At 35.8% G+C, this 13272-nt stretch overlaps 1 protein-coding gene across 1 annotated transcript in view; it reads right to left on the minus strand.

Annotated features, from left to right (window-relative positions):
• Window positions 1-13272, minus strand: part of LOC150098231 (solute carrier family 12 member 2-like) — a 279194-nt gene that overhangs the window by 120248 nt on the left and 145674 nt on the right. Inside the window, exon 13 of the mRNA XM_090406283.1 lies at window positions 7292-7393. Coding sequence (XP_090262409.1) covers window positions 7292-7393 — 102 coding nt within the window. The remainder of the gene's footprint in view (window positions 1-7291; window positions 7394-13272) is intronic.

Genomic DNA, 13272 nt, shown 5'->3' on the forward strand with positions numbered 1-13272 from the left:
TTCACTTCTTTTAGTATAACTCCACCAAGTGAGTAAGAAGTTTACCATCTGTGGATCCTAAATTTCAAAGCCATAAATTTAATAGCATTAAACTGACATCCCTATTCATTTGTTCATCTTTTCAGATTATTCAAAGCCTCTTGATGAGCCGAAACATCAGCACTATAAAATAAAGATTTATTGTTACATAGACCATACATTTATAACGTACTTAAGCTCTTACAAATTGCCTACCGGTTTTGCTAGTAACTGACTAGCTTTCTCAAGGCTTGCATAGTACAAAAAAAGGTAAATGCAAAAAAATGTAAATGCCTAGCGAAACCGGTAGGCAATTTGTAAGAGCTTAAGTACGTTATAAATATATGGTCTATGTAACAATAAATCTTTATTTTGTAATACTTTATGACCAAAACATGTACAATTTATATCAGCACTATTACCAAATAACCCTCCTGAGCATCACATCATCTGAAAAAAACTGAATATTTCCCCATAGTCCAGTGAAAATATCATTGACATAAAACTGAACAGTAGTGGCCTTAGTACTGAACTCTATGTAACTCCACCTGTAACTTTCCTACTCCCCAACACTGCTCTCCCAATATACACTCTCTGATATCTATCAGAAAGCCAGTTTACTAATCCGATACCCAAATCTATATGTTGCAACTTAAAAACCAACTTGTCATGTAAAATAAAATGCCTTTGCAAAATCCAAAAAAAAAAAAAATGACAGCATATGCCTTACCTTCATCCCCTGCTCTTGTTACTCTATTTTAATATGCAACCCTCATCTGCCCAATTCTGCATATGAGTTCTTACCAATTTCTACAAAATCTTAACAACTACAGAAAAAATACACTCTGGAGTATAGTTTGGTACCTGCATTCTACCAACATCCCTTATGCAATGGCACTGTAAAAGTAGTCATAATTTACAATTATGAATATTTTTACAATTATTTCTCTATGTCAATATTTTATTAGGTTTGGTTTCATAATAGTTATTTATGTTAAAATAAACTGAAAGTATTTCAGATGAATTGCTTATCAGATCTCATAGTTGTAATAATTTCAATGTTTTTTTATTGTAATTCACAATTGTTATGTGTTGTGATATCTATCATTCATCATAAAGACATTTTGCCAACGATAACATGTCAGCCATTACAAGCTTTTTAATTGCCGCTTAGTGGAACAAGTGTGCATGCTGACTGAGAAGATTGATGGGTGATTGATAGCTGGCAGAGAGAGCATTTGGTAATGGGATAATGGAGAGAAAACAAGAAATAGAGGATTCCAAAAAAGGAATCTTAGCAAGGTGAATCCTTAGACTGGAAAACTGAGACTGTCAACAAGTGAATAGTAAATAAAAGGAGATATTTCAATAAATTAAAGATACCAAGAAATTATATTCTTGGTTTCATCCTTTATCCAAGTGTAAGCAAACAAAGTTTGTGTGTGAAGTCACTTCACTACTTGGTTACTTGTATATAGAGGTGCTAATGACCTCATATCGATTGCCTTAGTATCCTATAATACATAACATAATGAAACACAAGTACAATGCACTTCTGGGTATAGCTTCCACTGATGAGACCTCAATAAAAGTTGAAGCCAGTCTGGGTAGTGGCCCTTCTCATAATGCATAGAATTATACATGTCTGTAAGGATATGTGCATTTTAGGATTGAATAACAATACTTAATAAGTCCATACATTGGGATTGAGAGATGGAAGAGAGGATTCAGAGATGTGTGATCAAGCTAGTGATGTGTCTGTGGAATGCTCCCTCACCCACACATTTTTAACCACAGGTTAAAAATGTGTGGGTACAAAGTTTCGTTGATAAGTGGAAAAGAGGAGATATGATAAAAACTTATAAGAAGATCTATAAAAATGACAAAATTAATTTTTCATAATTAATTAATTGAGAAAAATAAATTTTCCAAGGGGTCATCCCTGGAAGCTGTGTAAGAGTGAGAGTAGTGAATGAGTGGAATAGACTGCCAAAAGCAGATATGAGTACCCTAACAGTAAATGAGTTTAAGGAGAGATATGATAGGTATTGTGTGCGTATATAGGTTATTGTGAGTCACCCACATTGAATCTTTCCATTCCAAGGAGATATCCATGTAATAATAATAATAATAATAATAATAATAATATGCAAGACACTAACAAATGAGGAATCACAAGAGTTGATGGAGCAACTAGTGATGTTAGAGAATACAGACAATGATGCCTCCAGAGAAGTAGAGATTGTTAACAAGAATGTTGTCTGATTATCAAAGTAAAATGAAGAAATGTATAGTGAAGAAAGTCATGCTAAAAATTTTAGATGGTTTTACTATCCTACACATAATCCTATATGCAAACAAAGTTTGTGCATGACATATCTTCATGACCAGAATATTTGTTTGTAGAGGCTATTGACATCACATCAATTGTTTAGTGTTCCACAATACAAAGTACAATTCCTTTTGGACATGTACACTACTATGCATTGTTACTATTATTATTATCCTAAGACCCCATGGAGACACAGAGTCATCTAGGAGGTCCCTTTTGTCACACACACACACACACACCTCATCATACCGTCCTTTAAACACATTCAAATTCTCTACAGATGCCATGCTCTCAGGCAATGCATTCCAATCATTCAAAACTCTCATTGTAAAAAACCTACTTTTCACTCTCTTGCTCACACCCTCCTTATTCAGCTTCCAGGGATGACCTCTTATTTTCCACCCAATCTCCCTCCATTTTATGAAAAACCTCTTCAACAACAAACCCTTACTAACTTGTACATCTCTATTATATTACTCCTCATCCCTCTATCAATTAGACTGTAAACTGCATCTTCTTAACCTTTCTTCATATTCAACATTCCAGATATCAAAAACTATTTTGGTCAACCACCTCTGGACCCTCTCCAACATCTCTTGATCCTTTTGAAAACCGGGTGACCAAATCTGTGGATAGTAGTCTATATGTGGTCTAATCAGTTTATACAATGGAACAAGAATCTCCTTACATCTACAAGTCAGTGTCCTCTGCATCATTCCCAGAATACATTGTGTTGTCTTAACAATTTTGGCAATGCATTCTCTAAATTTTAGATCCTTATCCACCATCACCCCAAGATCTCTTATTTTCTCCATTTCTAACAATATATCCCTACCAAGTGTAAATTCTACACCCCAACATTGTTTCCCAAATTTTAAAATCTTATATTTTACAACACTGACATACTGACATTCACAACATCTGCTCTACTCCTCATAGTTCATCCCAACTTTGCATCATCTCCAAACAGCTGTTTATCCTCATTCAATATCATTAACATACATTTTAAACAGCAATTGCCCTAAAATAGACCTTCTTTAGGCACACCACTAGTGACTTTCTGCATCTGGGATACTACTCACCCATACACAGCTTGTTGATGTTTCAGTAAGGAAATACCGTGAGTAGATATATCACTTGAAATTATAATAATGGAATTAATTCACATAAAATATTATTAGTAGAAGTTTCACCTGAGTATAACAGGCATCTTCAGTACATGTAAAAAGGCTAATTAAACAATAACTGAAAATTCCAAAGCGTGCCACTTAAGTAGCTCATGTAAGATAACTAAAAAAGGTCATTACGTTTCCTAACTTATTAAAAAAAAAAAACATATGCATATATAAATACAATTAAAAAAAGTTAAGAAAGATTAGCTGATTTAAAGAGTACTATCTTCCATAAAGGGGATAGACGTAGACCATCGGATCTGTTTAAGTTGGGAGAGTGAAGTAAAGTTTCACATGTTTTTTATAAAGTTGTTCTATGAGGAACTGACTTTTGTGAAGGACTCTTGTCTTGTTCCAATGAACTCTATGTCTAGTGTTGATGGCATGCTCTGAAAGTTCAGACTGTTCAGGTTCAAGGTATTGTATATACAACTTGTGGTCTTCTATCCAAATACAGGCAGATCTTCCCGTTTGTCCGAAATAAGATAAGCCACAAGAGCAAGATATTTAGTAGACACCTGGATGGCTTAGATGTGGAAGCTTGTCCTGTGAAGAAGTGAGAAAGGTGGAGATTTTTCTGAGTGGTCGAAAGGCAAGAAAAATATTTAGTGGTTTTAAAACTTTTGCTATGCGTTCACTAATGCCTTGCACATAAGGGATAGGACACATATTATTTCTTCTGTATTTGAAGAGGAAGATATATCAAAGCTATGTAAAGCTCTTTTCATGAAAGAATTCTTATATCCATTAGATAGAAAAGAGGAAATAATATATTGCAATTCTTTTTGTAATAATTCCTCTGAAGAACAAAAGGTGTGGGCCCGATGAGCCAGTGTTTTAATAGTTCCTGCCTTTTGACTGGGATGGTGATGTGATTCAGCATGGATATAATGGCCTGTATGGGTCTTCTTCTTATAGACTGAGAAATATAGGTTACCATCTGGTTGGTGAAGAATTAAAAGATCTAAAAACAGCTAACTGCTTATTTATTTATACTTCTAGGGTGAACTGGATCCTTGAATGAACTGCATTTAATTTAGAGAGAAACTGTTGTAATTCATCAGAAGAGCCATTCCAGATAGCAAAGATGTCATCTACATATCTGAACCAATGAGTAGGTCTAGCTGAAATGTTGTCAAAAATATGTTGTTCAAAGTGCTCCATATAGAAGTTGGCAATAGCAGGAGAAATAGGATTGCCCATTGCTGTTCCTACGATTTGTTGATATAACTTGTTTTTAAAGGAAAAACAACCGGAATGCATTATAAAATCGAATATTTTAACAATGTCTGAAGGAAATTCTTGTGGCAGTAATTCAATGGTGTCAATGGATGATAACAGAACATTGGTAAATAATGAAACAACATCTAAACTAATCATAATATCCAAAGCATCCAAATGAAGATCCAAAATTTTATTTTTGAAATCCAAAGAATTTTTCTTATATACATAGCAGGTCTTCTAATTGAAGAGGTGAGTAAATTTGATAAAAATTTTGAAATAATATTTCTATAAGAATTAGAATTTTTTATAAGTGGGACAACCTATACAGTCTACAACTGGACTTATGTAATGCCTGGTTTATGAACTTTTGGAAGACAATACAATCTAGGTGGACGACCGAAAGAGATTTTAAGTTTTTTCTTTTGATCTTCATCCCGTATAGATACATTATCTATAAGAGAATTAAGTCTTTTTAATTGACGACAGGTAGAATCTGATGTGAGTGGCCTGTAAGTTGAATAGTCAAGGAGCACTAAAGACATTTTTCTCTCATATTCTCTTCTACCTTGAATAATTACAGCCTTCCCTTTGTCAGGCTGTCATAATAATTAAATTATTATTTTTCAGTGATTTCAGTGTTTTTAATTTTGAGTAAGATAGATTAGGACAAGAAGGCTTGGCATTAAAAAGAATTTTTACAGATTCGAAAAGTGTCTTGTTAGCTGTTTTTTAGGATAAGGATTAAATACCTAGTGGTGTAGCTAGAGCTTTTGCCGCCCAGGTCGGTTCCTGAGTTTGCTGCCCCTCTCGATACACACCAAAAATACCACAAAAAGTTAAAACAACGCATGGGGAAATAAATTAAAACACCGTGTTTATGTTTATTTTAGTTGTAAGTATAGTTCAAGGCTAATTATTAATTAAGTAATAAAAATTACTAGGTTAACATAAATAAAAGAATTGTCAAAAAATAAAATTGTTTCCCATGAAAAGTGCCGCCCAAGGCAGACTGCCCCCTCTGCCCCCCTTCTCACAGTTTCCTTTCGTAACTTCCAGGGATGGCCCCTTGTCATCACTCCTTCCTGCTGTTCAACCAAGCGAAAGAACTCCTCAGTGTCAACCCTGTAACCACCTCTCAACAGTTTAAAAGTCTCAATCATATCACCTCTCCTTCTTCTATCCACCAAACTCTGCAGTCCACATTCTCTCAGCTGATCCTCATAACTAAAATTGTACAGTCCTGAAACCATCTTTGTTATCTTCCTTTGTACCGTTTCCACAGTTAATTTATCCTCTTCAAATCCTGGGGAACAAATTTGAGAACAATAGTCTAAGTGTGGTCTGATCAGTTTCTTATACAACGGAATGATAACTCTTTTATCTCTGCAGGTCAGCGTCCTTTTCATTATTGCAGCAATCCTCTGTGTTACCTTCACCACCTTTGCAATATGTCCCTTGAATTTCAGGTTTCTATCAATCATCAACCCCAGATCTCTTGTCCCCCCCCTACTTCCTCCAGTATAACTTCTCCCATAGAGTATGCAGTGTCCCATTGATGTTTCCCAAAACTCAAGACCTTACATTTTGCTGCATTAAATTGATACCCCCCATTCATTTGCCCATCTGTCTAGCTTATTCAAATCCTCTTGCAGGGCTACCACATCTGCATTATTACTAATAACCCTTCCCAACTTCACATCATCTGCAAACAACTGAATATCACCCTGCAACCCACTAACAATGTCATTGATATAAAGGTTAAACAATATATGTTCCCAGTACTGAGCCATTTGGGATCACACTTGTAACCCTCTGCCTCCTTGAAACGGCTCCACTATACACAACTCTCTGATCCTATCAGACAGCCAATCCTGAATCTAGTTGACCAACCAGACATTCAAAACCATGTGCTGCAACTTAAATATCAGCTTATCATGTGGCACTCTGTCAAATGCCTTCGCTAAATCCAAGAAAATGGCAGTATATGCCTTTCCCTAGTCTACTGCTCTTGTAACTTTATTATAAAAGGCTAGCATATTACTAAAACAAGAGCACCCCTTCACAAATCCATGTTGACTCTCATAGATAATATTACCCTCATCTGCCCAATGTATACAGTCCCTAACTGATTTCTCCAAGATCTTAACAACTACTGATAACACACAAACTGGCCTATAATTAGACACTTCCAGTCTGCTACCGCCCTTATGCAATGACACTATCTTACCTTCCTTCCATTCCCTGGGTACCTTATAGGGGAATAAAAGGCATTAGCAAATAGCAGGATTTTTTTTAGAAAGAACATTTCTTAATTCAATACATCAATCCATCCCCTTTTTTCCTCTCAAAATATACTTTTCCATAAGATTGGTAATTGAGATTTTTAGTATATAAATTTTTTATGTTCACATTGTTAAATGTGTTCCTAAAAAGACATGATATATATATACAAAGCAACATTTTGCAACTGATATCAGATAACAGTACTGGCTTAAAGTCTATGTCAAATGACTTAATCATAGATTAGTAAGTAAATTGAACTAACCTGGAGATTTTACCAGGGAAGCATGAAAACAGGATAAGTTAATCAAGCAGTATGCTGCCAGAAAAAAATTGGATATCAAAGGTGCAATATGATTTAGCTCACCTACAAAAGAAATATATCAGTTTTATTTAATCCTGACTTTATCACAATGATTAAATATTTACAAAAATCATATACTAATAAAAAGACAGTTATTATTAATGAAAAGAATTATAAGGGAAACTCATAAAAAACTTTATTAATGTAGAATTTTTGCATAAATATCATTGGCATCATCAGTACAAGATCACAGAATAGCAATTAAACAATGACAGACAATTCTAAAATACCACCTGAGTAGCTAATGGAAGATAACTAAAAAAAAGGTCAATAATATCCTAACTTATGTAAAAAAATATATATAAGTATATACCCAGACAAAATAAAATTAGGAAAGATAAGCAGATTTTAAAAAGTACTATCTCCCACAAAGAGAGATTTTTATTTTTCTCTTTATAATAGGTGCTTATAGGTATCTTGGTCTCTCGTGTATGGGATATACACGAGAGACCAAGAGACCTATAAGCACATAAGTGGTGTATGCCAGAGGGCAGAGGTGGATGGAATATGTAATAAATGAGGAAGAAGAGAAGTTACCAGTAAAGGGATGCTGGGCAGCTGCTGCTCTTGTCTATCCCCTTTGTGGAAGATAATACTTTTTAAATCTGCTAATCTTTCCTAGCTTTATTTTGTCCATGTCTGTTGCAGAATGTGTGGTGGAGATACTTAATGAGCAGTTCATAAAGATCTTTCAATCTTGTGAATGTGACTTCATGGAGAGATTAAGAGCAATTGATGATGGGGAGGAGAGACTGACTGTAAGTGAGCAAGAGGTGTTTGGGGAGTTGAGTAAACTAGATGTAAATAAGGCTGTGGGACTTGATAATATATCACCACGTATTCTGAAGGAATGTGCCAGAGTGTTGACACCTGCCTTGACATATTTTTTTAATACGAGTCTTGCACTTGGTCAAGTCCCTAAAGAGTGGAAGGAGGGCAAGATTGTGCCACTTCATAAAGGAGGTGATCGAACTCAAGCATCAAACTATAGGCCTATCTGTGTGTCAGGTGTTGTGGTTAAGTTGTTGGAGAAGCTTGTGAGAACTAGGATCCAGAGTTGGGTTGACAACAATGGTATAATCTTTGATGGACAGCATGGATTTGCTAAAGGGAGGTCGTGTTTTAGTAATCTACTTACTTATTACAATAAAGTGACTGCTTCCTTGGACAGAGGAGAAGGATACACAGTAATATACTTGGATTTTGCAAAAGCTTTTGATAGAGTACCTCATGATAAGCTGAGAGTCAAACTAGAGCAGATGGGGTTGGATATTAGATTAGTGCATTGGATTGGAGACTGGCTATCTAATAGGTATCAACAAGTTGTGTATGGGGGTGCAATATCCAGGAAAAGGAAAGTCACTAGTGGAGTGCCTCAGGGATCTGTTTTAGGGCCATTACTATTTAACTTGTATATTAATGATATTGGCAAAGATTTGGATGGAGATATTCAGTTGTTTGCAGATGATGCAAAGTTGGGACGAACCATAAAGAGTAGTGAAGATGTTGTGGCCTTGCAAGAAGACTTGAATAAATTGAGTGCTTGGGCAAGCAAATGGGGATGCGAGTTCAATGTTGCGAAATGTAAGGTTTTAAAATTTGGAAAACAAAGATGGGATGCAGAATTTATGCTTGGTGAGAATATATTGTTGGAAGTAGAGGAAATAAGAGATCTGGGAGTGATAGTGGATAAGGATCTAAAATTTAGGGGACACATCGCCAAAATTGTGAAGACAACACAAAGACTTCTGGGAATGATGAGGAAGACACTGACGTGTAGAAGTAGGGAGATTCTTGTTCCATTGTATAAGGCTTTGATTAGGCCACACATGGACTATTGTGCCCAGATTTGGTCACCTGGTTTTCAGAAGGATGAAGAGATGTTGGAAAGGGTGCAAAGGCAACTGACTAAGGTAGTTTCTGACCTCTGAAATGTCGAGTATGAGGAAAGATTGAAAAGATGTAATTTGCAGAGTCTAGTGGAGAGAAGGAAGAGGGGAGATATGATAGAGACCTACAAGTTGGTAAGGGGTTGTTATAGGATCAATGGTGGAGAAGTTCTACAGAGAATAGTGGGAGATCAGGGGAGAACCAGAGGTCATACCTGGAAACTGTATAAAGAGGGTGTGAGTAGGGGAGTGAGAGGCAGGTTTTTTTCGTGCAGAGTTGTGAATGATTGGAATGCCTTGCCTGAGAGTGTGGTGTCTGCAAGGAGTTTGAATGTGTTTAAGACCCGGTATGATGAGATGTGTGTGAGATAAAAGGACCTCCTAGATGAGTCTTTGACTCCATGAGGTCTTGTTTTAATAATAATAATAATAATAATAATGTATATACATACAGAGTGGTGAAAAAGTAGCAAAGGGGTGAAAAAATTTCATAACTTTTTGAAATTCAATGCTGTTCTAATTTTTCTTTTCAGAGCTTTTGAAGTATATCTGGGAGATTCAGTATGGAACATTATACCATTATGCAATGAACCAAGATCACAGAGTTTTATTTTGAACATCATCGTTCAATAATTCAGAGCCTATCAAAATCATTTTAATGCATGAAATGCACCCTCTGAATTGATGATCCGATACTTGGTGGGATGTTTTCGGCAGCAAAGTGCAGTGCGAGATCTGCCAAGATCTTGAAGACCACGTTCTGCCCGAAGTGACGTAACAGTAACCAGTGAGCAATATTACGATATGATCAATAATTTTTAAGACCAACTCTTGCTGATACTCCAGAGATGTGGTTCCAACAGGATGGGGCCACTGCACACACTTCGAGCCATGTAGGGGTCTTAAGGGAGATTTTTGGCAAACATCTAATTTCAAGAAATTCAGCATTCAATTGGCCCACTTGTTCACTAGATTTAACGGCTACTGACTTTTTCCTTTGGGGGACATCTTAAGAAGAGGGTGTATGTAAATAAACCCAGAACCACAGACCAGCTCAAGGAGAACATTCAAGCCAAAATACAGGAATTAACGCCAGATACTCTGCCATGCATAATGGAAAATGTTCTCAAAGGAGACAACTTTGTGAAGCTGAAAAGGACATAGTCTTCCATACTTAGCTCATAAAATTTTATGTGGATTATATGTTACTGTTTTGAAGAGAAATAAATTCAAAACTTACAATTTAAAAAGTTATTATTATTGTAAATCCCTTCGCTACTTTTGAGCCACCCAATATATATCTATATATCTATATATATATATAGATATATAGATATATAGATAGATAGATATTGTATATATACAGGGTGTGTATATATATAATGTAAGATACCCAGGCACTTTTTAGAATTGTCTGTTATTGTTTAATTGCCATTCTGTGATTCTGTGTACAGTAAAACCTCGAAGTTACGTGGTAGGTGGGACCAACAAAAAGTGCATAAGTCGAATTCGCATAACTCGGGGTATAATTTTGCATGTAATTTATACATATAAACATACAACTGGGACCAAAGGTTTACAAAAACACTTATATTTTTTAAGAAATATAATCATAATTGTAGTTTTTCTTACATAAAAAAAAAGAAACTTATTTCGATGTCAATGGTTTCATAAAAGGGGTGCTTAAGGGTCAAAGCTATAACTGAGAGGAGACCTCCACACAGCCATTAAAGGAATGCGGAGAACCGACCAGGGCTTCTGACCTAATGTCCAATCCTCACCTTCTTGTGGTGCACCCTGTTGGGTATCTACTTTGATACTGAACGAACGAGGATGGGCTGGCAATTTGGGATTTAGCCGACCAAATTGTATTCTTATTGGTTAAACCAAAATAAAAATGATGGTACAATATGACAAAATTTCATGCCAGCTGGGGCATCGCCCGGTTAAACAAGGCCCCCGTTGTTTTTGCCGGGGAACCAGGGTGAACAGCGAAAAGTCAGCTACTGGAACAAATCTGAAAACAAACCCCAACTCAACATCACCAGAGTTGAAGATTGGTACTATCAACATAAGAAGCCTGAATGGCAAAGAAATGGAGCTAGCTGAGGAATTAGATAAGTACAAGATCGACATAATAGGGGTGACTGAAACAAAAAAGACCAAAACTGGCGAGATCTTTCTGAGCAATAAATACAAAATGTTATATTCAGGCAATGATAATCAAGGAAAAGAAGGAGTAGCCATAGTATTCAACACAAAATACGAGGCTAATCTTCTTGAATGGCAGTCAGTCTCAAGTAGAGTAATGTGGGCAAATATGAGAGTGGGGAACTGGACAATGAGACTTATTTGTGCCTATGGTCCCACAGAAGGTTCTACTAAGGTAGAAGTGGAAGAATTTTTGATGCTTTAGAAAAAGCAACTGACACAATGAAAAAGGATAAGTTGGTCCTTGTTGGGGAATGAAATGGTTGTGAGACATACAAAAATATTTTGGGAAATTTTGGAGAAAAGAGCAAAGCTAATAATAATGGCAAATATCTGTTGGATTTCTGCTCAGGACATGGACTGGTTATTACTAACACCATGTTCCAACATAAAAATGTGCACAAATTCACATGGAGAGAAGAGGCTAGGAATAAGAAAAGTCTCATTGACTATGTTATTGTTGATAGTGATGTTTTCTCCCTGGTGCATGACACCAGAGTGTACAGAGGATTTGAAATTGGAAGTGATCACTATTTAGTCTTGAGCAGGATAAAATTGAATTTCATATTGAAAAGAATAACATGCAAGAAAGTTTTAAAGCGAATAAAAGTTGAGCATCTCTCAGATGTGAACTGTAGACTAAAATACAGAAAGATTATTGAAAAGAAAATGAAAGAGTTTGAGAACAGGAATCAAACCTTGGAGATTCAGTGGCAAACTCTGAAGAAAACATTGATTGATTCTGCCAGAGAGGCATGTGATGAGGTTGTGTGCAAGGATAAAAAAATCAGAACTCCCTGGTGGACACAGGAATTTAAAGAGTCAGTGAAGAAAAAGAAGAAAGCATATCAAAAGTTCCTGGCAAATAAGTCAGCTTTTACTCTTACAGAATACAGAGACAAATGTAAGAAAGCTAAACAGTGTGTAAAACTAGCTAAACAAAAGTCATGGGAGGACTTTGGCAAGCATATAGAAAATAAATATCAAGAAGGTGGCAAAATATTCTGAAGGTTGTTGAAGAAGCTTAGGAATGGAGGAAAGAGTACTGTAAAAGGAGTTAGAGATGATAAAGGTGATATGAAAACAGGAGAAAAAGATATCCTTGAAGTATGGAGTAATTACTTTGAAAAACTGCTAAATGAAACAAGCAGTGATGACAGCACAGTGATAAAAAACACTGACCAGGCATGCAGTCAGGAATACATATCCATACTTGAAGTAGAAAAATCTGGTGTGAGACAAGGATGTACATTATCTCCTCTGTTATTCATTATCTATATGGATCACATTATGAAGGAAAGTGGTATTAAACCTGATATCAAAATTGGAGATGTTAATGTCAGCTCTTTGCTTTATGCGGATGATGTTATACTTCTAAATAAATCCACTACGAGTCTGCAAGATTCTCTGACTAAATTGAATAGCTGTTGTAATAGATATGGTATGAAGGTCAGCAATAAAAAGACAAAGACAATGAAAATAGGTAGAATCATTGAAAATGTCATCTGTGTTGTGAATGGAGAACCTGTGGAACAAGTGAAACATTTCAGCTACTTAGGCACTATTTTTACTGAAGATGGTAAATTAAATATAGAAATAGACAACAGAATCAGCAAAGCTGGTATGTGGGAAGTCAATTGAATAAATTCATATGGAATAAGAGAGAAATTAGTCGGAACACTAAATTAGCTGTATACAAGACAGTGTTCAAACCAGTTTTAACTTATGGATATGAGAGCTGGGTCAGAAGTAAATCACTTGACCAAAGACTAGAGGCTGCAG

Source organism: Typopeltis vanoorti, chromosome 16, assembly GCF_054136105.1.
Source record: "Typopeltis vanoorti isolate ZY-2024b chromosome 16, IOZ_Tvanoo_1.0, whole genome shotgun sequence".
NCBI classification, from domain to species: Eukaryota; Metazoa; Arthropoda; class Arachnida; order Uropygi; family Thelyphonidae; genus Typopeltis; species Typopeltis vanoorti.